Here is a 27,478-nt window from a genome sequence, read left to right on the forward strand (position 1 = left end):
TTCTCAGGATGGCAGCTAGGTACAAGTGGTGTTCTGCAAGGCTCAGTGTTGGGACAACTTTTCACTTTATTCATTAACGATCTCGATCAAGGAACTGAGGGGATTCTGGCTAGGTTTGCAGATGATACAAAGATAAGTAGAGTGACGTAGCATTGAGGAGGTAGGAAGTCTGCAGAAGGATTTGGACAGGTGAGAAGAACGGGCAAAGAAGTGACAGATGGGATACAACGTGGGAAAGTGTGAGGTCATGCACTTTGGTAGGAATTTTTAGAATTAGAATCCCTATAGTGTGGAAACAGGCCGTTTGGCCCAACAAGTCCACACTGACCCTCTGAAGAATAACCCACCCAGACCCATTCCCCAACCCGATATTTGCCGCTGACTAGTGCATTTAACCTACACATCCCTGAACACCATGGGCAATTTAAGCATGACCAATTCACCTGGCCTGCACATTCTTGGATTGTGGGAGGAAACCGAGCATCCAGAGGAAACTCATGCAGACACGGGGAGAATGTGCAAACTCCACACACAGTCACTTGAGGCTGGAATCAAATCTGGGTACCTGGTGCTGTAATAGAGGCATGGACTAGTTTCTAAATGGGGAGAAAATTCTAAAGTCTGAAGTGCAAAGAGACTTGGGGGTTCTAGTCCAGGATTCTCTCAAGGTAAACTTGCAGGTTGAGTCAATTGTTAGGAAGGCAAATGCAATGTTAACACTTATTTTGAGAGGACTTGAATATAAAAGCAGGGATGTACTTCTGAGGCTCTATAAGACTCTGGTCAGATCACGTTTGGAATATTGTGCACAGTTTTCAGCCCCATACCTCAGGAAGGATGTATTGGCCCTGGAACGCGTTCAGAGGAGGTTCACAAGAATGGTTACAGGAATGAAAAACTTAACATAGGATGAACATTTGCAAACTCTGGGTTTATACTCAATGGAGTTTAGAAGGATGAGGGGGGATCTGCTAGAAACTTACAGAATACTGAATGGCCCAGATAGAGTAGATGGTGGGAAAATGTTTCCATTAGTAGGAGAGATTAGAACCTGGGGGCACAGACTTAGAGTAAAGGGAAGACCTTTTAGAACAGATGTAAGGAGAAACTTCTTCAGCCAGAATGTAGTGAATCTATGGAATTCATTGCCACAGAAGGCTGTGGAGGCCAGGCCATGAATATATTTAAGACAGAGATGGATAGGTTATTGATTGTGAAGGGGATCACAATCAGAGAAAACGGGAGAATGGAGTTGAGAAACCTATCAGCCATGATTGAATTAGGGAGCAGACTCGATGGGCTGAATAGCCTAATTTCTGCTCTTATCTCTTATGGTCTTAAGGTCTTATGGACATAGCTCCCCAATTTTCTCACAAACTCCCTGAGATTACTAACAAGAACTTTGCATGGTGAATAGGGATAGGCTTGTCTTTATCATTTTTGGTGTTGTTGGTGCATCCAACTTTATTTAGACAGGTTTTGAGTAGCTTGCTAAGCCATTTCAGCAGCAACCAGATTGCTGTGGGTCTTGGGTCATATTTTGGCCAGGTCAGATAAGGATTGCAAATTTCCTCACTTTGTGGACATTAGTGAACCAGATGGGTTTTTAAAACCATTAACACCTGGTCCTGACCATACTAACTTTTTAATTCCAGATTTTCTTCAATTGTATTCAAATTTCACTGTCCGTTGTGGTGCACTTTGAACTCACGTCCTCAGAGCACTACTCTGGGTTTCCATCTCCAATTAATGTGTGTATCTAATCTTTGTATTATCATGTAAGATCGTCAGCACTGGGTGTTTCTTTAAATGGGCTTTGACAATATCAGATGTGCACACAAGGAGGTCTGGCCTCCATTGATTTGATTACTTTCTGTAAACTTTTGCTTTCTAAGTTATTAACTGACAGCATTCAGAAACATACCTTGCCATGGAGAGGTCAAATAATTTCAGAAATTGTGCAAGGGAGGTCTGGTACATCATATTAACCATGCTCATTTCAGTGATAAGGAAGTAGAGAATACTCCCACGAGTAGCTGCTGGTCGGTACTCTTCCTGTGCTGTGTTAATCTTTACCTCCGTCTCTGCTGCCACGTGCAGCTTCTCACTTACTTCAGTTGCTGTTGTCTTCGTTACCTGAAGAACTCCAATCAAAGACTCATCATCCACCAGTGAACCTGAAACAAAGAGCTAGTCAAGAGTTCATTCCTCAAGACATGAAGCAGCTTAATTTACAAAATGCATTGTTGTTGTATCTTACCAGATCACTGGGGTTGCTCTCTCATTAGAGAGAAGTGATTTATGGTGATCTAACCTGACCTCAGGTGAGAGAAGAGGTTGAGAAGGAGAGTCCTTCATGGTAACCTCAAATCAGTGATGGGAATTAAACCCACACTGTTGGCATTATACTGCTCTGTAAACCATTGATCCAGCCAACTGAGCTAAACTGATTCCCACAAAATACATACTGCAGCACAGAAATAAGCCATTTGGCCCAACAAAGCCATGTCAGTCTTTCTGTTTCACATGAGCCTCGTTGTCTCCCTTCAAAGACTAACTGTGACATTCAAATTGATGCTCTCTTCAGAAGAGCTTTATTTTGACAGAATATTCTTTGAAGGTCCCAAGATGCATTTCCATCGCCACTGATTGGCTGGAATAGATTTTCTGCTGATACTTTATTCAAATGAATAATTGATTGACTTCAACAATTTCAGACTGTAAACTTAATCCTTTCCCATTTTGCTTCTGCTTTGCACGTGCCAGCTTTTAAACTTTATTTTCATTTATTTGCTGTTGTACAATACTCTGCCATTCATACAGTCATATAGCACGGAAACTGACCCTTTGGTCCAACCAGTCCATGCTGACCATAATCCCAAACTTAAGGAGGTTCACCTGCCTGCTCCTGGCTCATATTCCTCCAATTGTTCCCGTCCACTCTGGACAAATGTTTTGTTTCTTTGCTACTATTACCTTTGTGTTTTAGACTAGCCAACTGTTTGTCAGTTAGCTTCTTCTGTTCTCCAATCTATCAGAGACCTTCCCTTTTGTTCTTTTTCTCTCTTGCTGCCTTTCACTTGTTTAAAACCTATTACACTTCGACCTTGGTTCAGTCGTGAAGCAAGGCCCTTGACATGAGTCATTAACTTGGTTTTTATCTCCAAAGAAGCAGTCAGACTCTCTGAGTACTTCCACCATTTTCTGTTTTAATTTCAGAATTTCAGTATCCTCAGTTAGATGCTTTTGTCTGTGTTGTATCAGGTTAGGCTTGTTTTATTTGGTACAAAGCTTTAGCAGCAAGGATTGTAGGAACATAAATGTTGAAAATGTGAAATGATTAACCAGTAATTTACTTACAGTAAGCACTGGAGAAACTTGGCAGGACAGGTGGCATCGGAAGTGAGGGAGGCAACAAGCGGTAACTTTAGCCTGACTAACCTAACATCCATTGTTGGAAAAGTATGGAATCAATCGTTAAGGAAGTAACAGCAGATATTTGGAAAATCATAATTTATTCAAGTGGAGTCAGCTTGGCTTCCTGAAAGGGAAATCATATCTGACTAATTAACTAGAATATTTTGAGGAAGTCTGAACCAGAGTGGATTGAAGGGAACCAGTAGATGTGTTGTAATTGAATTTTCAGAAGGAGGTCAATCAGTAAGCTTCACTCAGGAAGGGGAGGTCACCATCTGGAGTGGGACTAAGTGAGTAAATATTTTGGGCACTGTGGAGGCAGTGTGGGAATTCAATGCAGAGGGAAAGGGGTGTTTTTTTGCTTGTTTTTTTTGGACTTGTAGTTCGTAAGGTTTTGTTTTGAAGCCCCTGATCAGAGCCCAGCACAAAATAGTGACTTGACAGGAAAACCACACAGGTTAATTGGGTGATAATAGCTGCTAGTTTAACAATCTAAGTTACTTTCGGATTGAAGGTATATAGGAGAAATATTTACAGATTACAAACTAAAAGACCTGTAGAAAATTTTTATGAAAACAAATTAAGAATCAAGTCATTAGAGATGCAGGGCCAGGCAATGTGTTGTAACTGCATGATGTGGGAGCTGGTGGACCTCACTGTGGTCATAGTGATCACATCTGCCGCAAGCGTTAGTTGCTTGAGGAATTCCGGCTCAGAGTTGATGAGCTAGAGTCAGAGCTTCAAACACTGCGACACATCAGAGAGGGGGAGAGTTACCTGGATGCTGTGTTTCAAGAAGCAGTCACACCTTTAGATTAACTACCTCAAATTCAGTCAGTGGTCAGGGACAGGAGAGTGTGAGTTGAGCGAGGTGTGTAGAGGGATCCAGGAGGTAGTGCTGAAGAAGCCTCAGCCCTTGAGCTTGACTAACAGGTTGGAGATTCTTGCTCCCTGTGTGGATGAAAGTAGGGGCTGTTGAGTGAATGAGAGAAAGTCAGGACAGCAGAGGCTGGAGATCAGAATCAAGAAATGTGGCCAGGATCGAGAGTCCTGAAGACTGTATTGCCTGCCTGGTGCCTGGCCTCAGGATATCCCTGCTAGGTTGCAAAGGATCCTGCAGTCGGAGGGGAAAGATCCAATTGTTGTGGTCCATTTAGGTACCAACGATATAGGCAGAAAGAGGAAAGAGGTTCTACTGAGGGTATGGAAAGGGTCATAATCTAACTTCAGGCAAAGCGGGTAAGGAGACAACCATGAGAAGGGGGCAGTCACCTCAGGACTGAGGGTATTTTACTTAAATGTGCGCAGTATGTGAAACAAGGTAAATGAGCTTGTAGTGCAGATTGAAATTGGGGGATACAATGTTGTGGGCATCATAGTGACGTGGCTGTAAGTAGATCAGGGCTGGGAACGAAATATCCAAGAATACATGTCTCATCAAAAAGACAGGCAGTTGGATAGAGGGTGCAGTATGGTCTTGATTGTAAGAAATGAAGTTAAATTAATAGGGAGGAGCGATATAGGATCAGAAGGAGTAGAATCTGTACTGGCAGATTTGAGGAATTGCAAAGGAAAAAAGACCCTGATGTGAGTTATGCGCAGGCATCCTAGCAATAATCAGGATGTGGGTTAGAAAATAAATCAAGAGGTGGAAAAGGCATGTAAAAATGACACTATTACAATAATCAAAGGGGACATCAAATGCAAGTGGACAGTCTCTGTCTCTGTCATGGTATTTTGGAGCAGTTTATGATAGAGCCCATTAGGGAATAGGCAATTCTGGATTTGATGATCTGTGATGAGGATTGGTGTTTAAGAGCAGGGCAGTTTTACTGCAACTGTACAAGGTGCTGGTGAGACCACACCTGGAGAACTGTGAGCAGTTATGGTCTCCTTATTTAAGAAAATATATTATTTCATTGGAGATAGTACAGAGAAGGTTCACAAGATGATCCCCAATATGGTGGGACTGTCTTATGAGCAAAGTCTAAACAAGTGAGGACTCTACTCACTGGAGTTTAGGAGAATGAGAGATGATCGCAATGAAACGTATAGGATTCTTAAGGGGCTTGACAAAGAGAATACTGAGGAGATGTATCCATGGGAGAACCTTAGACCAGAGTCTCAGAGTAAAGGGGTGCCAACTGAAGATTGAGATGAGGAATAACTTCTTCTCTAAGAAGGTTGTGAGTGTTTGGAATTCCTTGTTATAGAGAGCTGTGGTGACAGAGTCCTTGTGTGCATTTAAGGCTGAGATAGATTCTTAATCAGTCAGGGAATCAAGGGTTATGGGGAAAGGGTAGGAAAGTGGACGTGAGGAATGTTGCATCAGCCATGATCCTGTGGAATGGTGGAGCAGGATCAGGATCCAAATGGCCTACTCCTGTTCTTATTTCTTGTGGCATTATGATTTATCTGTGGGAACAGAAATAATTAACATTTCTAATTTGATATAAATTTTCTTCAGAACTGCTGCTTTTATTGAGAAATTTCAGCCCACCTGGGGTAAGCATTTAATACAAGTGGAGGAATGGAGAGCGAGTTAATGTTTCAAGTCTGACATGACTCCCCTTCAGAACTGGTTCCTGAAAAATTTCTCTGGCATTTTCTATTTTTATGTCAGAAGCATTAACTCTGTTTCTCTCTCTCCACAGATACTGCCAGAACTGCTGCATTTCTCCAGCAATTTCTCTTTTTAATTCAGATTTCCAGAATCTGCACTATTTTGATTTTAAATGAATTATTTACCTTTGGTGGTGCTGAGCTTGAATAACAGGTTATTCTCCAACTCCTTCATTTTGCGTTTGTTGGCAGTGACTTCCTCGATCAGCTGCACACGCTCTGCTTCCAATTCCTAATGGAAAGGTGGTTAAAAATAATTGCCCAAACTGGTAAAGGGAAAAGTAAAGTATAATATTATTACAGGATACAATTGTAGGATGGTAGAAAAAGGGAGTGTTTCAGTGAAATGCTAGACAATGTAGCCAGATATCCTGTGCCTTGGAAACGTGTCTTAACCATTTCTACCACACAAAAACTATAGAGGAGCAAATAAGAGGACAAATAGGATGTATAAAATAGATTTGTGTCTGGTTGACTAGTTAGAAAGGGTTGTGTAAAATTAAATCTGGATTCTGAGGAATGCTATATAAAAGAGGTCCTTTAGGTGTTCCGCAATTAGTGGAGCGAACAGCAAAGTAATCTTTGTGAAGAAACAGCTGCATAATTGTACACTTTAATCACTCTGAATGGTTTTACTAATATAGTGAACTGGCTTGAAGTACTTTATTTTAATTCCTCCTCTTTTCTGTGGATTGCCATGTTAACCTCTTGCTGGTACAACAATTTAGTTTAGAAGAACAGTTTATGATGTGAAATGGTCTTGATTCAGAACATAGAACATAGAACATTACAGCGCAGTACAGGCCCTTCGGCCCTCGATGTTGCGCTGCCCTGTCATACTAATCTGAAGCCCATCCCACCTACACTATTCCATGTACGTCCATATGCCGGTCCAATGACGACTTAAATGCACTTAAACTTGGCGAATCTACTACCTTTGCAGGCAAGGCATTCCATACCCTTACTACTCTCTGAGTAAAGAAACTACCTCTGACATCTGTCTTATACCTATCTCCCCTCACTTTAAAGTTGTGTCCCCTCGTGTTTGCCGTCCTCATACTTGGAAAAAGGCTCTCCCTGTCTACCCTATCTAACCCTCTGATTATCTTGCATGTCTCTATTAATTCACCTCTCAACCTTCTTCTCTCTAACGAGAACAGCCTCAAGGCCCTCTGCCTTTCCTCGTAAGATATTCCTTCCATACTAGGCAACATCCTAATAAATCTCCTCTGCATCCTTTCCAAAGCTTCCACATCCTTCTTATAATGCGGTGACCAGAACTGTACACAATACTCTAAGTGTGGCCGTACCAGAGCTTTGTACAGCTGCAGCATAACCTCCTGGTTCCGGAACTCAATCCCTCTATTAATAAAGACCAAAACACTGTATGCCCTCTTAACGACCCTGTCAATCTGGGTGACAACTTTCAGGGATCTGTGTACATGGACACCAAGATCTCTCTGCTCATCTGCACTCCCAAGAATCTTACCATTAGCCCAGTAGTTTGCATTCCGATTACTCTGTCCAAAGTGTATCACCTCACACTTGTCCACATTAAACTCCATTTGCCACCTCTCAGCCCAGCTCTGCATGCTATCTATGTCTCTCTGCAACCTACTACATCCTTCGTCACAATCCACAACTCCACTGACCTTAGTGTCGTCCGCAAATTTACTAACCCACCCTTCTAAGCCCTCATCCAGGTCATTGATAAAAATTACGAACTGCAGTGGACCCAACACTGACCCTTGCGGTACGCCGCTAGTAACTGGACACCAAGATGAACATGTTCCATCAACTACAACCCTCTGTTTTCTTTCAGCAAGCCAATTACTGATCCAAACTGCTATGTCTCCCACAATCCCATTCCTCCGCATTTTGTATAATAGACTACTGTGGGGAACCTTATCAAACGCCTTGCTGAAATCCATATACACCACATCAACCGGTTTACTCTCATCTACCTGTTTGGTCATTTTGTCAAAAAACTCAATAAGATTCGTTAGGCACGACCTACCCTTCACAAAACCGTGCTGACTATCCCTGATCAGATTATTCTTTTCTAGATGGTTATAAATCCTCTCTCTTATAACCTTTTCCAACACTTTACCAACAACTGAAGTGAGACTCACTGGTCTGTAATTACCAGGGTTGTCTCTACTACTCTTTTTGAACAAGGGAACCACATTTGCTATCCTCCAGTCCTCAGGCACTAGTCCTGTAGACAATGATGATTTGAAGATCAATGCCAAAGGCTTGGCAATCTCTTCCCTTGCTTCCCAGAAGATCCTAGGATAGATCCAATCCGGCCCAGGGGACTTGTCTATTTTCACACTCTGCAGTATTTCTAATACCTCTTCCTTGTGAACCTCAATCTCTTCTAGTCTAGATGCAAGTATCTCTGTACCTTTCTTGCCAACATTTTCATTTTCTATAGTGAACACTGTTGAAAAGTATTTATTTAGTGCTTCCCCTATATCCTCTGACTCCACACACACAACTTCCCACAATTATCCTTGATTGGCCCTAATTTAACTCTCGTCATTCTTTTGTTCCTGACATACCTATGGAAAGCCTTAGGGTTAACCTTGATCCTATCCACCAACAACTTCTTATGTCTCCTCCTGGCTCTTCTGAGTTCTCTTGTTAGGTCTTTCCTGACTTCCTTGTAACCCTCAAGCGCCCTGAGTTTTCACATTTTGTCCTAACCTGAGCCTTCTTCTTCTTCCTGACCAGGGATTCCACTTCCTTAGTAAACCACGGCTCATGCGTTCTATATCTTCTTCCCTGCCTGACAGGTACATACTTATCTAGGACACACAGGAGCTTTTCCTTAAATAAGTTCCACATTTTTAATGTGCTCATCCCCTGCAGTTTCCTTCCCCATTCTACGGTTCCTAAATCTTTCCTAATTGCATTGTAATTTCCCTTCCCCAGCTGTAACTCTTGCTCGGTGGAGTACACCTGTCCCTTTCCATCACTAAAGTAAACCTGACAGAATTGTGATTGCTGTCTCCAAAGTGCTTACCTACTTCCAAATCTAACACCTGGCCAGGCTTGTTACCCAGTACTAAATATAAAGTGGCTTCGCGTCTTGTAGGCCTGTCTACATTGCATATAAAACTGACAACTCAAAAAATGTTAATCTCAAATATTTCATGATACTCCTCAATCCCCGAATCAATCAGTCTTCTTTGGACCCTTTGCATGTGGGACTGAGAAATGCCCTACTTTACCTGTTTCTCAGTAAGGATCACACGTCCAAGCAACTGGTTCTCAAGACCTTTAATGGTTACGGTGAAGTCAATGATGGATGTCTTGGCACTAATTTCTGGAGTGTAGGCTGGGTTTGGAAGTTTTGTAGTAATGTAGAACATGAAACCAGCCATGACATCAGTTTCTTTATCACCCACTTTCACCTGTAAAAGCAATCAATTAAAAATATTTTACTGCTGAAAAGAGAGACATGTTGCCTGAGGTTTTCATCTTACACACTTCAGTAAACAGGAGAATTCCACATTTCAAACAATCACAATAATTTATATAACAGGAAGCAAAGGTGCTGATTGGTTCACAGGTTGACTTTGTTAGGCTGAGGCAGTGCCTTGGAGAAAGTCAAGGGCCACTGGCATCAGAACTGGGCAAAGTGGGGAAAACCAATCCTTTATTCAAGGAAAGCTTTCCCATCTCCATTTTGTTCTTTCAATCCTTCCAAAATGTTAAATACTCTTGAATATTCAGGTCACAGCATTGGTTATTTTGTAGCCACATCTCTGAAATGGCTATCATATCACACCCATGTATTTCTATTTGCATTACCAGTTCATTGGTCTTGTTGTCAAAGTTGGATGTTTTCAGAAAAAGAGTCTTTAATTCTGCTATTGGGTACCTTCACTGATCAGTAGTTTAATGGATAGCCACTGTCACCAATAATCTGACCTTGGTAGAATGTGGATGAAGCGAAAAGCTTGGCACCTGGGAGTGTCTTGGTGTGCAGGCATCCTAATTGTTTCCGTGGTATTGCAAGATCCAGAGGCAGTACTCACAGAACAGTTGGACACTAAGGGATTGGAATCTCTTCTTGTTAATGAGTGCTATTGGCTGGTCTGTGGGAACTTGTGTTCAACCTAGCACACCTTGTACTTCAGGCATCCAGCACTGTCGTCTTAGGTTGGGCTTTCTGGATCAGTATGATAATTGATTTACTGCAACCTTCAGAGACATTGGCACCACACTGAAGCCATGATACTTTGCTGAATGCATGCATCTCCACTTGGCCATTGGAATGAAACTAGGCGAAAGGGCTTTTACCCAAAACATTGACTCTTCTGCTCCTCAGATGCTGCCTGACCTGCTGTGCTTTTCCTGCACCACACTCTTGACTTTAGAATGAAACAGACATGTAGAAACTAAAGTCCATGAGGATTGTTACTACTACAGCCATTAGGTGACCAACAGCATCATTCATGCTCGTTAGTTACCATGGCACGATGATCTGCAGTAACCTCTCTGGAGAGTTTCAGTTAAACTACTGCCTCATCATTGAGTGTAGCTCAAGTGGATGTGAGCATAGGAGGTATAGTTAGTAAGTTTGCAGATAACACCAAAATTGGAGGTGTAGCGGACAGAGAAGAAAGTTACCTCAGATTATAACTGGATCTCGATCAGTTTGGCCAATATGGTGAGAAGTGGCAGATGAAGTTTAATTTAGATAAAAGCGAGGTACTGCATTTTGGAAAAGCAAATCAGAGCAGGACTTATACAATTAATGGTAAGATCCTTGGGTGTGTTGCTGAACAAAGAGACCTTGGAGTGCAGGTTCATAGCTCCTTGAAAGTGGAGTTGCAAGTAGATAGGATAGTGAAGAAGGCGTTTGGTATGCTTTCCTTTATTGGTCAGAGCATTGAGTACAGGAGTGGGAGGTCATGTTGCGACTGTACAGGACATTGATTAGGCCACTTTTGGAATATTGCGTGCAATTCTGGTCTCCTTCCTATCAGAAAGATGTTGTGAAGTTTGAAGGCGTTCAAAAAAGATTTACAAGGATGTTACCAGGGTTGGAAAATTTGAGCTAGAAGGAGATGCTGAATAGGCTGGGGCTGTTTTCCCTGGGGTGTTGGAGGGGTGACCTTATAGAGGTTTATAAAATCATGAGGGACATGAATACGATAAATATTCAAAGTCTTTTCCCTGGGGTGGGGAACACCAGAACTAGATGGCAACCTAGGGGCAACCTTTTCACACAGAGGGTGGTACATGAACTGCCAGAGGAAATGGTGCAGGCTCGTATAATTACAACAGTTAAAAGGCATCTGGATAGGTATATGAATAGGAAGGGTTTAGAGGGATATGGGCCAAGTGTTGGCATATAGGACTAGATGAGATTAGAATATCTGGTCAGCATGGATGAGTTGGACCGACGAGTCTGTTTCCGTGTGTCCATCTCTATGACTCTATGCTATATGTACACCCTGCTATAGTGTCCTTTCTTTATATTACAGCGGACCTGCACCACCCCTCTGTGGCCTTCTCCCACTCCTATATTCTGAGGTTGTACCTACAGGTGGCCAGATATTTTTCTGGACTGAATTCTTAAATCCCTTCTTAGCTGCTCCTCCTCACTGGAGGACCCACTTCCAGGGTGGAGGATGCACATGGCCACTCTCCCAGATTCTTTCTCCAAACAACCTATCTCATCTGCTCTCAGGCCCTCTCGATGCAGACAAGTAGCAGTATGGACGTTGGACCGTGAAGCTCTGCAGCAGGACTGCCTGTTCTCACTGCAATATGTTTTGACTGGACTGCACCAGCTCTTCCTATGAAAATGGCTGCCAAATTAAACACTGGTCAAGAAGAAGAAAAAGAGCTGGAAATGTGTTGCTGGAAAAGCGCAGCAGGTCAGGCAGCATCCAGGGAACAGGAGAATCGACGTTTCGGGCATAAGCCCATTCCCAATACTCATGACTGTTTCTCTTGTCACCTGAAGTTATATTTGCCCATTCCCACCTACTAGGAAGTGGACAGTATAGCCATCTGGCCCAGAATTGGAAATGACACGTAGAATGGGTTTAACCCAGCATTGTGCATATCTCAACATATGAGTTCATGATGAGAGCAGTTCGACATTAGTGATTGTTATGTATCAAGTGACATTAAATTCGTCACCAGGTAGGTGGGAGACTCATCTCTCCATCACTGATGTACATGGATTATATCACTCCAGAGATAATCAATGCCTTTATTATTGCTGTAGTCATGATTAGCATAACTGCACTTCCAATAGAAGCTACTACCTCTCCCTGGAGTTTTATGCATTCCTATGTTGCCTGCAGTGCAACAAAGCAAGAGTTATGAGTGAGAGATGTATAAAATATGCAGAGGATGGAATAAGAATATTTGTAAAGGGGATGGGCATGTGATGGTTAATAGAATTGGAAGCATATGAGTGTTGGATGTCTGAATGATGATTTGGGGAAGTCTCTTGAAAGAATAATGCATGCTGCTATTCAATGTGTTTCTCTGACAAATGCTGTGCAGGTCAATGTTGGGCCAACCAGAGAGATTGAGGTTGGCACCTATCAGTAATTTGCCATTTATCTTCTATCCTTAGGGACTGGTCACTGAACTTCTTATGGCACTGAATTCATCATGTAGGGAGTACCTCAAAGACTTCCAACTTGTTTTAATGTAACTGGCCATTCTCACATCAACACAATTCTCCATATCCTCATCAACTCCAGTGTCACATCCAAGGAAGAGTCAGAGAACCTTTGGGGCAGCCTTCCCACATCTCCATTCCATGCTGCAACCTTTAGGACAAAATTTTGGAGAGCGAGCAATCTGAGTTCTATCAGGTCCTTCTAAATGAAAATGCTCTCATTGACAGATGAGGCTATCATCTTGCCTGCACTTTGTAATTGGTCAGTCAGCCCAGAAGAGAGATGCTAATGCTGTGGTCATGTTAAACAGCCATGGCAATGCCTGCTACCATGGTGATTGTGATCCTGATCTGCTGTCACCCCACTACCCCTTCGCCGTCTGCAAATGGGTCAGTTTGAGGGAAGTTTGTCCATAAATTTCTACTATAAAACAAAGTTATTTTTAACCAGAGTCTCAAAAGTTCTTACCTCCACTGTCTTTTCTTCCTACAATGTATTTAGGACAGTGATAATTTGTAAAGCATTGTAATAAATTGTATTATGCTGCAAGTTATTTCCTCGCTTGCATGTTTGCATGTAAGGAGTCTGAAAGGGTAAATTGGAGAAACTGTTCTCATTGGTGGAAGTAGAGAGAACCAAAGGGCAAAGATTTAAGGTAATTTGCAAAACAATGGTGACATGAGGAAAAGCTTTTCCTTGCAGTAAGCAGTTAGGGTTTGGAATGCTCTGAACGCCCAGTGGAGGCAGATTCAGTTGAGTTATTTAAAAGAGAATTGGAATGTTTTCTGAAAAAGAAGAATGTGCAGTGTTAAAGTGAAGAAGCTGGTGAGTAACATGAGGTGAAATGTTCCTTCAGGGATCCAATACAGACTTGACAAGCTGAATAGCCTCTTTCTGTGTTGTGACCATTGTTATGGACTAGACCAGACCCCTCAAAATCTTTCCAGAAGGTAGCCTAGACTCTAACTTTGCTGGTTGTTTTAAGCAGATGTAATGTGGATATTCCAGGAGAGAATCAGCTGGTTAAACCACTTAGTTTTAAACAAAACAGAATTTATTTGCAAGATTACTAAATGAAACACAAAGAACAAAAAGCAGGATACTGAATAACCTATTCTATCTGAACACCCAACAGACTATCCCGACTTAATGAGGCTGTTCCAGAATACTAGCAACAATCCCCACAAACAGTCCTTGGCACAAAAGGTAAAATCAAACAAGTTCTTACAGGCTTGAAGTCAGAGAGAGAGAGAGAGTGAGAAAGTCCAGCAGCCTTTCTTCACACACACACACACTTCTGCATTAAAACCAAACCAGAGAAAACTGAGCTGGGAGAACTTGTCACTCCCCTTTCATTATAAAAGTGTTTTTTTTATTTGAAAGCCTTCTGCCTGAGAAAGTATCTGTTATCTGTAAACAAATTGGCCCTAAAACCCATCCAAGCACAGACCTTTTGGAACCTGTGTTTTTATGACCTCCTGAAGAAAAACCAAGGACAGCATGACCTTGTTAAAGGAGCAGCTTCATTACACCATATTCATATGTCCTTGTATTTTAAACTGAAGGTTGGCATCATCTTGTTCCTACTTTCTAATAGACCCTTCCTTTTAGGTAGTTTCAAAACAGTGTAAATTCACCTTTATACTCCAAGTCTCACACTATATTTATATTCAAACCAATACATTCAGGCACCTTGTGACATTACCTCCATAGCAGGTGGAATGTGAACCCAGACCTTCTGATCCAGAGGCACAGGCACTTCTTACTTTGCGCAAAGGACACCCTAACCCTCCTTCTGTCCTTCGGAAATGTGGTTGCATTAAACATTAAGGGCTTACCTTTTGCTTAGACTTCACAACAAATAGAATCAGCCAACATTATTGTGTGTGTGTGGTTTGGGGATACAATAGTGTAGTGTCTTATTAATCTTCAGTGACAATAGTTAAGCCGAAGCTGATGATTCTAATGGTAGTGGCATATATTCACTCACCTTAAAGGAGGTCCCAGATTTGATGAAATTTTTCTCCAGCACATTGTCCAGTGCAGGATCCAATTCTTCCTGCACATCTTCCAATAGCAGAGGACGTCCAAGTGAAAGAGCATCCTCCAGGTGATTCCGGAAATACTTGTGGTTAAGTGATGTTACCTTGAAATAAAAGGAAATTGTCATTCGTAATATGTTTATCAACTGAGGCAATGGAAACACAGTGGTAACATTTATTTACTTATAATCCAGATTTTAAAAAATTCATTCCGTCTCTGAAAAGTTCTACTGATGTAGAGGGAAGGATTGCAAAGATGATTCTGGACAGGAGTGAGAGTAACGGGCAGCCTTTAACTTTCCAAATATTGACTGGAAACACTGTCATTCAAGTACTTTAGATGGGTCAGTTTTTGTCCAATGTGTGCAGGAGGATTTCCTGATACAGCATGTAGACAGGCCAACAAGGGGTGAGGCCACGTTGGATTTGATATTGGGTAATGAACCAGGCCAGGTGTTAATTTGGAGGTAGGTGAGTACTTTGGCGATAGTGACCACAATTCGGTTATGTTGACTATGGGGATGGAAAGGGATAGGTATGTACCGTAGGGTAGGAGTTATAGCTGGGAGAAAGGCAATTATGATGCGATTAGGCAAGATTTTGGATGCATGGGATGGGGAAGGAAACTACAGGGGATATGCACAACTGAAATGTGGAGCTTGTTCAAGGAACAGATACTGTGTGTCCTTGATAAGTATGTACCTTCCTCCATAGGGAGGAAGTGGTCGAGTGAAGGAATTGATTTACTAAAGAAGTTGAATCTCTTGTCAAGCGAAAGAAGGAAGCTTATATGAGGATGTGACGTGAAGGCTCAGTTAGGGTGCTTGAGAGTCACAAGTTAACCAGGAAGGACCTAAAGAGAGAGCTAAGAAGAGCCAGGAGAGGACATAAGAAGTCTTTGGCAGGTAGGATCAAGGAAAACCCTAAAGCTTTCTCTAGGTATGTTAGGAATAAAAGAATGATGAGAGTAAGATTCGGGCCAGTCAGAGATAGTAGTGGGAAGTTGTGCGTGGTGTCCAAGGAGATAGGAGAGGCACTAACCGAATATCTTGCCTTAGTATTCACTCTGGAAAAAGACAATGTTGTGAAGAAGATTACTGAGATAGAGTCTATTAGACTAGACAGGATTGAGGTTCATACAGAGAAGGTGTGAGGAATTCTGGAGAGTGTGAAAATAGATAAGTCCCCTGGGCCAGATGGGATTTATCCTTGGATTCTCTGGTATGCTAGGGTGAAAATTTCAGAACCTTTGGTTTTGATCTTTGTGTCGGCATTGTCTACAGGAATAGTGTCAGAAGACTGGAGGATATCAAATGTTGTCCACTTGTTCAAGAAGGGTAGTAAGGAAAATCCTGGTAATTATAGACCAGTGAGCCTTACTTTGGTTATGGGTAAAGTGTTGGAAAGGATTATAAAGGATAGGATTTATAATCATCTAGAAAGGAGTAAGTTGATTAGGGATAGTCAACATGGTTTAGTGAAGGGTAGGTCATGCCTCACAAACCTTATTGAGTTCTTTGAGAAGGTGACCAATCAGGTGGATGAGGGTAAAGTGATTGATCTAGTGTATATGGATTTCGGTAAGGCAATGGATAAGGTTCCACACGGTAGGCTATTGTGCAAAATACCGAGGCATGGGATTGAGGGTGATTTTAGCGGTTTGGAACAGAAATTGGCTAGCTGATAGAAGACAGAGTTTGGTGTTTGATGGAAAATGTTAAGCCTGGAATTCAGTTACTAGTGGTATACGACAAGGATCTATTTTGGGGCCACCGCTGTTTGTCATTTTTATAAATGATGTGGATGAGGTCATGGAAGGATGGGTTAGTAAATTTGCTGATGTCACTAAGGTCAGTGGAGTTGTGGACAGGGCTGAAGGATGTTGCTGATTACAAAGGGACCTAGATAAGCTGCAGAGCTGGGCTGAGAGGTGGCAAATGGAGTTTAATGCGGAAAAGTGTGAGGTGATTCACTTTGGAAGGAGGAACAGGAATGCAGAGTACTGGGTTAATGGTAAGATTCTTGGCAGTGTTGATGAACAGAGAGATCTCGGTGTCCATGTACACCGAGAGTGTTGACACCCAGATTGATAGGGTTGTTAAGAGGGCATACAGTGCATTCGCTTTTATTGGTGGAGGGATTGAGTTTCACAGCCACAAGGTCATGCTGCAACTGTAAAAACTATAGTGCGGCCGCTCTTGGAGTATTATGTACACTTCTGGCCGCTGCATTATAGGAAGGATCTGGAAACTTCGGTAAGGGTGCAGAGGAGATTTACCAGGATGTTGCCTGGTATGGAGGGAAGGTCTTATCAGGAAAGGCTGAAGGACTTGAGGCTGTTTTCATTAGAAAGAAGAAGGTTGAGTGGTGATTTAATAGAAACATGTAAGATGATCAGAGGGTTAGATAGGGTGGACAGTGAGAGCCTTTTTCCTCGGATGCTGATTGCTAGCATGAACGGACATAATTTTAAATTAAGGCGTGATAGATATGGGACAGAGGTCAGAGATAGTTTCTTTACTCAGAGAGTAGGAAGGAGGTGGAACGCTCTGCCTGCAACAGTAGTAGACTTGCCAACTATAAGGGCATTTAAATAGTAATTGGATAAACATGTTGATGAAAATGGAATAGTGTAGGTTCGATGGGCTTCAGATTGGTAGATGCCTCCAGGGATGTGGGCATCTCTAGTTAGGCCAGCATTTATTGTCCATTCCTAATGACTCAGAGGGCAGTTAAAAGTCCCTGTGGATCTGGAGTCACATGTAGTCCAATCCAGGTGAGGATGACAGATTTCCTTCTCTAAAGGACTTTACTGAACAAGATGATTTTTTCCTGATGGCTTCATTGTCATCATTAAACCTTTAACTCCAAATTCTTTATTCTATTCTAAGTCCACCATCACCCACAGCAGGATTTGAACCCATGTGCCCAGAACATTAGCTGAGTTTCTTGATTATTAGGAGAAAGTGAGGACTGCAGATGCTGGAGATCAGAAGTCAAAAAGTGTGGTACTGGAAAAGCACAGCACGCAGGCACCATCTAAGGAGCAGGAGAATTTTCCAGTGCATGTTCCTGGCATAAGACCTTTATTTCTGATGAAGGGCTTATGCCTGAAATATCAATTCTAGTGCTGCCTGACCTGCAGTGCTTTTCTAGCACCACACTTCTTGTCTCTGGATAGTCTAATGATAATATCACTGGACGAATGCCTCCCCAGTATGCTGTAATACTTCATTCAAAGCCCACTGTGGTGGCTTGGAAGATAGAAATTCAATTAAATAAGAAAGTGGGAATAAAGAACTAGTTGCAGTGATGATTACAAAATCACTCATACTCTCCAGAGCAGCAAATCTAACATCTCACATCTGGTCTGGTCGACACTAAGTAATGTGGTTGTCTCTGAAATGAACTAGCCTTTCTGATCTATCAAATAGTTATAGATAAATTCAACATGAATAAGGTGGCACTCTGCATTGACTTAAGCACTGCGAACAATACAGACACAACCTGCTCAGTGGAAACTGAAAAATTCTTCCCAAAGGCATCTGGGTACATATGGCAATGTTTGAGAAATGTCCCACAGAAAGGTTGAGAAACAACCCAACAAACCCACTCTCTTGTTTCCTGTATCCTGTCCCAGCAACCAGACAGACCAAGCAGAGGTGGCAACAGCACTGTGGTATACAGTGCAGCTGGGAGGTGTCTTGAAAGTTGTCAACATCAGCTCTGGGTCCTATGAAGTTTCATGGCACTAGATCAAATTTGGGCAGGGCAATTTCTGCAGATGGTAACCAACTGGCCTCCCTCAGTTGATGGGGAGATGGTGGAGTAGTGAAAATATCAGTAGAAATCCAGAGACCCAGGTTAATGATCTGGCGTCATGAGCTCAAATCCCACCATAACAGCTGGAGCAATTTAAAATAAATTCATCCATTTGGAATATAAAGCTAATCACAGTACTGGTGACTCTGACATTAATCATCATGTTTGTAAAAGCCTATCTGGTTCACTAATGTCCTTCAGGGAAGGAAATGTGTCATTCTTATCAGGTCTGGCCTCTGAGTATCTTCAGGTGCCTAGTGAAGTTGTTGACTCTGAACCACCTTCTGAAATTAGTGGTTTGAGATGGACAATAAATGTTGATCTTGCAGCAACACCCACATCACATGAAAGAATAAAAGGAAAGCTCCTCAATGTTGGGATACCACTTAGGTGAACCACTGATGATGTCAAGAACAGAAATTATATTCCGCATGGGATAGGCGGGGTTTGGGTGGGGGGGGGGGAACGGGACGGTGTTGCGGGCGACCTCTTCAATGTTGAGCAACATTAATTCAATTACACTACCACTGACTGAGCTAATATTTATGACAGGACTGGATTTATAGTTAATTTTGGGAAAGAGTGATCATTACATGACAAAATTTCACATTTAGTTTGATTGGTTGCAAAGCAAAGAGAGGTCAATTTTATTGTCTTTCTTTAACAAGACCTTGATTGTACAGACTACCCACTTAGCCTTCCTGTTATCCTGTGAGTATTGAGGTGTCCTGGTGAAGTGTATGAAACCTTCTCATTCTGTGAATTGTGTGAAGCAATCATTATTGAGCTATGAAATGACCACCCCAAGGCTGCCATGTATAGTAATAACCTCTTTGAGCATAGTGGTGGGGCAGTGGTATTGTTGTTTTACACCAACTCTTTATGGATAGCAATCAATGTTAGGGGAGAAGGTTTTACTTTGAAGATGAACAAATTCATCCTGAGGTATTCCCATGGGGGCAATAATAGAGATGAGGCCAGCAAAGCTCCTTGTAGTTTTGCCAATGGACAACACATATTTCACAAATGGAGACTATGTCTTCAATATACCAGAATGCCAAGCAGACACCAGCCTGAGGAGCCAGGGAATCACAATGTGGTCATCATAAATTTGGAGGTCATCTAGAAGGCTATGATGATGGAATTGCTTCAAGTATTGTTTTAAAGTAGAAATAATAAAGACATATGCAGGCTCACATAATTGAGTGTATTTTGCATCAGCCTTCTGAGCTGTAAGAATTTCAATTTCTGAGGGACCATCAGGAGGAACTTAGTTGATAAAAAAAATAGGATGTGAGGTCCTCAATAAAGCAGACATCATTCAGAGATGAAGTCAAATTGCATAAGATCTAACTGGAATAATTGGATTTGGATGGCATCTTTGCCACCTACTTAGTATTGAAATGGGTCACCAATCTGCATTGTGATCATTGAACTGGTCTAGAACATAGTCTGAGAAGTTTCTTTAGATCCAGACAACTGCCAGGGTCTCTTTCTCAAAGACCTTATATCACTGCTTTGCAGCTGGCAGTGCCCTGAAGGCACAGTACATCAGTCATCAAATGCCTGCCCTTCTGTTAGATTGAGAACAATACAGCTCCCTGACTAATGAAGAATGGTTCAGCTGCGAGAATGGTGGTCGGGTCTGGATTTAGGAGGCAAGAAGCATGGTCTTGTTTGCATCAATGATCTGTTGTTGCTGCATATCCTAGTACCAAGCCCAGTCTGGGTTTCAGAACTCACTGTAGCAGTTCAATGATGTGTGCCAGGGTGGCTAGGAACTTTTCTAACTGTTAACCATGGCCATAAAATGCTGGAGTACATTGTGCAGGGTTGTGGAAAATTCTTGATAGCTGCTGTGTTTTGGGCTCTGCCTTGACATGATTGATGGTGTGCCCAGGAGGTTGGTTCTGGGCTTGGAAAACTCACTCGTGGTTGACCACATGCCCCCCCACCCCTGCAAGTAAATCCTGCAGCAACATCTGTATCCTTGTATTATTCTCCATTGTAAATAAAGCTATGAAAGAGAGTACAGTCCATTCTGCTGTAACGCGTGTTTCTTCAATGCGAATTGGCTCGATTACAATTGAAGAATGTAGACCATTATTTGTAGAATGCGAACTTTCTTGACCTGTATTGGCTATATTGTGATTCTGGTCCCATTGGTTTACATAATGCTGCTATTGCACGATTTTCTTATAACATGGCATCACACAGGAACGATTATATTATATCAGAACAGACTGTATCATCCTGATGACAAATAACTCTGTTGAGGCCGTCTATGATCATAGTCATATAGGTCACTTTGTTCGTATGAATTTGCTCTAGCATGTTTGATGAATTGGGGACACTGTTTCCAAAGTGTGAACTCTTAAAACATGTAAGATTGACACAGGTACATGATGAACTATTGCAATTTGGACACTGGATACAAAGTTGACTGCATAAGAAGAGAGCATAATGGCTAATGGTTTCTTTGTTGGGCTGACTGAAGGTTTGTAGTGGAGTTTGATTCAGAATCGTTACAGTGCAGAAAGAGTCCATTCAGCCTGCTGAGTCTGCACTGACCCACCAAGGAGTATGCCACCCAGACCCAGCCGTCTAACCCTGCATTTACCAAGGCTAGAGCTGAAAATGTGTTGCTGGAAAAGCGCAGCAGGTCAGGCAGCATCCAGGGAACAGGAGAATCGACGTTTCGGGCATATGCCCTTCTTCAGGAATCTGAAGAAGGGCTTATGCCCGAAACATTGATTCTCCTGTTCCCTGGATGCTGCCTGACCTGCTGCGCTTTTCCAGCAACACATTTTCAGCTCTGATCTCCAGCATCTGCAGACCCCACTTTCTCCTTTACCAAGGCTAGCCCATCTAACCTAGGGGAAAGTGAGGATTGCAGATGCAGGAGATCAGATTTGAGACTGTGGAGCAGGAAAAACACAGGAGGTCAGGAAGCATCCGAGGAGCAGGAGAATTGACATTTTGGGCATAAGTCCTTCATCAGGAAGGGTGACCTCCCCCCACCCCAACCTGGACATTGTTGGATTGTGGGAGGAATCGTGGGCGGCTTGGTGGCACAGTGGTTAGCTCTGCTGCCTCACAGCGCCAGAGACCCGGGTTCAATTCCCGCCTCACGCGACTGACTGTGTTGAGTTTGCACATTCTCCCCGTGTCTGCGTGGGTTTCCTCGGGTGCTCTGGTTTCCTACCACAGTCCAAAAATGTGCAGGTTAGGTGAATTGGCCATGCTAAATTGCCCGTAGTGTTAGGTAAAGGGGTAAATGTAGGGGAATGGGTGGGTTACGCTTCGGATTTGTTGGGCCGAAGGGCCTGTTTCCACACTGTAAGTAATCTAATCTAATGCCTTCACATTCTTTAGAAAATGTGGTGCCTAGAACTGAATGCATTACTCCAAATGAGGACAAAATAATGGTTCAACGTAACCTTTTGCCTTTGTACACAATGCCCTTTTTAGTAAAGCCCAGGATATTGTATGAATTATTAACTGCTCTTTAACTGTCTGCCACCTTCAGTGACTGCTGCTGTGAGGCAGCAGTGCTAACCACTGTGCCACCGTGCCACCCACAGGAGAGCACAGAAGATGTTTCCAAGAAAGGCACCGGCGCTGAGGAGTTTAAGTTATGAAGATAGATTGAAGAAGCTGGGACTGTTCTTCCTGGAGAAGATCTGACTGAAGTATTCAAAATCATTAGAGGCCCAGACAGAGTAGATAGTGAGAATGCATTCCCATTAGTGAAAGGATTGAGAAGAGAAAAGACTTAATTCATAAAAATTGTAAAAATGATATGAGGAAAATCTCTTTTATGCCAGGAATTCCATCTGATATTAGTACTGGACAAGTCAGATCCCAAAGTGAAACCTGGCTCATTAGATCTTTTTTTTTTAACCTTGGGAGGTCAGTTACTATATCCCTTCACAAGATGCAGCCAGTGTACTTTTAACAAAAATAATAAAATGTTTAATAAAGGAATTATGGTATGCTCAATGAAAAGTTTTGAACGACTTTATTATAAACATCAGAAAAACATTCAAATAATCCTTTTATCCTTACAAATACCAAAGAGACAACATGCTCTCTACACCAAGGCTTCTTAAGAGTCTACAAGTTTATCTGGAAAAATAGTGATTGAAACTCAAGAGTTTCCTTCTGCTTCAGAAGCTGTTCTTGGGTGCAGTGTATCTTTAAGCTTTTGACCTGAAGCTAAAAGCTTTCTGCTACTTGAAAGTGCCCCCTCCTGTGACGAGAGTGACACTCTGCATTAATAGCTGGCCATGTTTGATAGTGATGTGGTATTCACACACTACAGCAGAGACAGCAGATAATAGTGGCCATCGTTTTCTCTATCTTCCATGGTGCTGTGTTGTAAGTACTCTCCAGCTCTTTGTTTAGCTGGGATTCAGGAGGGATTATTAACAAAGAAATCAAGATTTGCTGCAGAGCTCTGGATATCAGTGTACAATATTTCCCAGTATATGACAAACTTCTTCTGAAACCTGAAGCAGAATTGTAGCTTTAATAACTTCCTCATATTTTCTTATTTAGCAGTTTCTTTCTCATCATCCTCTTGATTCTTAATTTGTTGTTGTTGCTTACTGTATAGGAGGGTACCAACACAGGATCATTTCCTGGGTTCTGAGCAAGACTGAGGAGAGTCCATTATGAATTAAATCAACAATGTAGGTTTCTCAGTGTTCAGCTTGGTCAAGGCTCCTTGTAAGATATAGATGTTCAGCTCAAAATAAGCCACTTTCTAAGGTCTGTGCACTTTATTGGACTCTGATAATGATGAATTGCTTTGATTCCTAGTGTGTGCTCTGCCATGCAATGGCTTTTCACTTTCCTGCCTTCACCAGTTTCGCTGGGGTCCTGAGTAAACGGTCTGCAGACTGCTGCTGCTTTGCATCAATATTATGACCTGGTTCTGGATGCCTTGCTATGCATTCATTGAAACACACTACTTAGTTTAGTCACATGCCAACTGCATCTTGACTTAGTGGTAAGCTTGTGGTTGTAGGGTTTCTCCCAGTTGGAGGGGTCAACAGAGACATGTGGGTGGCTCAGTGGTTAGCCCTGCTACCTCACAGCACCAGGAACCTGGGTTCGATCCCACTCCTGAGAAACTGGCTGTGTGGAGTTTGCACATTCTTCTGGTATCTGTGTTTGTTTCCTCTTGGTGGTCCGGTTTCTTCCCACAATCCAAAGATGTGCCCGTTAGGTGGATTGACCATGCTAAATTGACCATGCATGGTATTCAGGGATGTGCAGGCTAGGTGGATTAGCCATGGGAAATGCAGGGTTATAGAGATAGGGTTGGGGCATGGGTCTGGGCGGTCTGCTGTTTGGAGGGTCTGTGTGAACCTGATGGGATAAATGGTCTGCTTCCACACTGTAGGGATTCTAACTACTTTTTGTGGCAGAGAAGAATTCCTGATCACCGGAATATCCTCCCTGTGTTTACCCTGTTTAGTTCTGTTAGAATTTTATAGGTTTCAGTGAGATCCTCCCTCATTCTTCTAAACACTTGCATCTCTTTGGGCATCAGTCCTGCCACCCCAGAAATCAGCCTGGTAAATTTTGGTTGCACTCTTTCCACAGCCAAAACATCCTTCCTCAGATAAGGAGACCCAAACTGCACGCAATACTCTGGGTGTGGTCTGACGAAGGGTCCATCAATTGCAGCAAGACATCCCTGCTTTTGGACTTGAATCCTCTCCCTATGAAGGCCAACCTGCTACATGCCTTCCTCACCTGCTGCACCTGCCTGTTTACCTTCAACAACTGGTGTGCAAGGAATGGAGGGCTTGTAGTATCTCTCCCATTCCCAGTCTATTACCATTCAGATAATAATCTGTCTCTTTGTTTTTGCTCACATTTATCCAGATTATACTTCATCTTCCATACATTTGTTCACTAACTCAGCTTGTCCAAATCATGCTTAAGTTTCTCTACAGCCTTCCTACAATTCACCCTGCCACTCAGCCCTTTCTGTCAAAACCTCTGGTATTTCCCCATGGGGCTATGATGCAACTGAATTTTGCAGCCAAAATGTCAACTGCATAGTGAAAGGTAGGAAAGATATTGGAAGGCGGGTCCCAGGTAGGAAAGACCATGTAAGGTAGCAGATTCCCATCCCCGAGTGGGAACATATATTTAGTACAATCACTGAGCTATACCCAGCTGCTCAGGGCTTGCTCAGGAAGCTGACAGTGGGTTATGGTGGAGGTGGTTGGTTGTTGGGTGCAGATTGGGAGGTGGTAGTTGCAGGGGTCATACTTCAAATAGGCTGATAATGGACCGACGTTTCTTTTGGGATCCTTCGACATTTGCACAACATATTGCAGGTTTTCTGGGTCACGTAGAGCTGCTGACAGTGAACACTATTTGGATTGCTGCTTAGGCTACTCAGTGCTTGATATATCTAAGTAGAACCTGCAAGGTCCAATCTTTATCCATCTCTATCTCAGAATTGCAATCAAGACCTTACAAATCCATTTAGCATGACCTTGGGCACATAAGAAACCTTGCATCTGTTTATGGGGCAGCTGACAGCTCCTTGTTTTCCATGTGTTACTTCCATTTGAAAATCATTCTTATGTAGTCTCAATAAGTGTTTCAGTGATATCCAAAAGTGTTTTGTATACAACAAATTACTTTTTGAAGTGTAGTTGTTGTTGCACAGGCAACTAAAAAGGCACACTTGATCCACTTTTTCAATGTTAATGGTTACACTTTAGGTATATAGTGTAACACCTGTATATCTTCGAGGAGAAAGTGAGGTCTGCAGATGCTGGAGATCAAAGTTGAAACTTTATTGCTGGAACAGCACAGCAGGTCAGGCAGCATCCAGGGAACAGGAGATTCGACGTTTCGGGCACAGGCCCTTCTTCAGGAATGAGCAGAGAGTGTTCAGCAGGAGAAGATAAAAGGTAGGGAGGAGGGAATGGAGGAGGGGCGTTGGAAATGTGATAGGTGGAAAGAGGTCAAGGTGAAGGTGATAGGTCGGAGTGGGATGGAGGCGGAGAGGTCAAGAAGAAGACTGCAGGTCAGGAAGGCGGTGCCGGGCTGGAGGGATCCGGCTGAGACAAGGTGGGGGGAGGGGGGATGAAGAAACTGGTGAAGTCCAAGTTCATCCCCTGCGTTTGGAGGGTTCCCAGTCGGAAGATAAGACGCTCCTCCTCCGACCGTCGGGTTGTTGTGGTTTGGCGGTGGATGAGTCCAATGACCTGCATATCCTCGGTGGAGTGGGAGGGGGAGTTGAAATGCTGTGCTACAGGTTGGTTGGGTTGGTTCGTCCGGGTGGCCCAGAGGTGCTCTCTGAATCGCTCCGCAAGTAGGCGGCCTGTCTCCCCAATATAGAGGAGGCCACACCGGCTGCAGCGGATGCAGTAGATGATGTGGGTGGAGGTGCAGGTGAATCTGTGGCGGATATGGAAGTTTCCTTTGGGGCCTTGGAGAGAAGTGAGGGGGGAGGTGTGGGCGCAAGTGTTGCACCTCCTGCGGTTGCAAGGGAAGGTGCCGGGAGTGGAGGTTGGGTCGGTGGGGGGTGTGGATCTGACAAGGGAGTCGCGGAGGGAGTGGTCTCTACGGAAAGCTGATAGGGGAGGGGAGGGAAATATATCCTTGGTGCTGGGGTCTGTTTGGAGGTGGCGGAAGTGACGGCGGATGATGCGCTGTACATGGAGATTGGTGGGGTGGTAGGTGAGGACCAGTGGGGTTCTGTCCTGGTGGCGGTTGGAGGGGCGGGGTTCAAGGGCGGAGGAGCGGGAAGTGGAGGAGATGCGGTGGAGGGCACCGTCGACCACGTCGGGGGGGAAATTGCGGTCCTTGAAGAAGGAGGCCATCTGTGTTGTACGTATTTTGAACTGGTCCTCCTGGGAGCAGATGCGGCGGAGACGAAGGAATTGGGAGAATGGGATGGCGTTTTTACAGGGGGCAGGATGGGAGGAGGTGTAGTCCAGGTAGCTGTGGGAGTCGGTTGGTTTGTGGAACAATCCATCTTCCGCAACTACACTGGCCCCACCCCCCATCTTTTCCTTCGCTACATTGATGACTGTATCGGCGCTACCTCGTGCTCCCACGAGGAGGTTGAACAGTTCATCCACTACACTAACACCTTCCACCCCGACCTCAAATTCACCTGGACAGTCTCGGACTCCTCCCTCCCCTTCCTAGACCTTTCTGTTTCTATCTCAGGCGACCGAATCAACACGGACATCTACTACAAACCAACCGACTCCCACAGCTACCTGGACTACACCTCCTCCCATCCTGCCCCCTGTAAAAACGCCATCCCATTCTCCCAATTCCTTCGTCTCCGCCGCATCTGCTCCCAGGAGGACCAGTTCAAAATACGTACAACACAGATGGCCTCCTTCTTCAAGGACCGCAATTTCCCCCCCGACGTGGTCGACGGTGCCCTCCACCGCATCTCCTCCACTTCCCGCTCCTCCGCCCTTGAGCCCCGCCCCTCCAACCGCCACCAGGACAGAACCCCACTGGTCCTCACCTACCACCCCACCAATCTCCATGTACAGCGCATCATCCGCCGTCACTTCCGCCACCTCCAAACAGACCCCAGCACCAAGGATATATTTCCCTCCCCTCCCCTATCAGCTTTCCGTAGAGACCACTTCCTCCGCGACTCCCTTGTCAGATCCACACCCCTCACCGACCCAACCTCCACTCCCGGCACCTTCCCTTGCAACCGCAGGAGGTGCAACACTTGCGCCCACACCTCCCCCCTCACTTCTCTCCAAGGCCCCAAAGGAAACTTCCATATCCGCCACAGATTCACCTGCACCTCCACCCACATCATCTACTGCATCCGCTGCAGCCGGTGTGGCCTCCTCTATATTGGGGAGACAGGCCGCCTACTTGCGGAGCGATTCAGAGAGCACC

General features: G+C 43.6%; 1 protein-coding gene across 1 annotated transcript in view; it reads right to left on the reverse strand.

The window, feature by feature from the left end:
* Positions 1-27,478, reverse strand: part of LOC122540179 (dynein axonemal heavy chain 8-like) — a 1,258,818-nt gene that overhangs the window by 119,240 nt on the left and 1,112,100 nt on the right. Inside the window, exons 74-77 of the mRNA XM_087976819.1 lie at positions 14,689-14,844; positions 9,276-9,458; positions 6,166-6,271; positions 1,925-2,177 (exon numbers count right to left, since the gene is read on the reverse strand). Coding sequence (XP_087832945.1) covers positions 1,925-2,177; positions 6,166-6,271; positions 9,276-9,458; positions 14,689-14,844 — 698 coding nt within the window. The remainder of the gene's footprint in view (positions 1-1,924; positions 2,178-6,165; positions 6,272-9,275; positions 9,459-14,688; positions 14,845-27,478) is intronic.

This window comes from Chiloscyllium plagiosum, unplaced genomic scaffold (assembly GCF_037043375.1).
Source record: "Chiloscyllium plagiosum isolate Xiang-an unplaced genomic scaffold, Cpla_swu_hap1 HiC_scaffold_3, whole genome shotgun sequence".
Taxonomy (NCBI): domain Eukaryota; kingdom Metazoa; phylum Chordata; class Chondrichthyes; order Orectolobiformes; family Hemiscylliidae; genus Chiloscyllium; species Chiloscyllium plagiosum.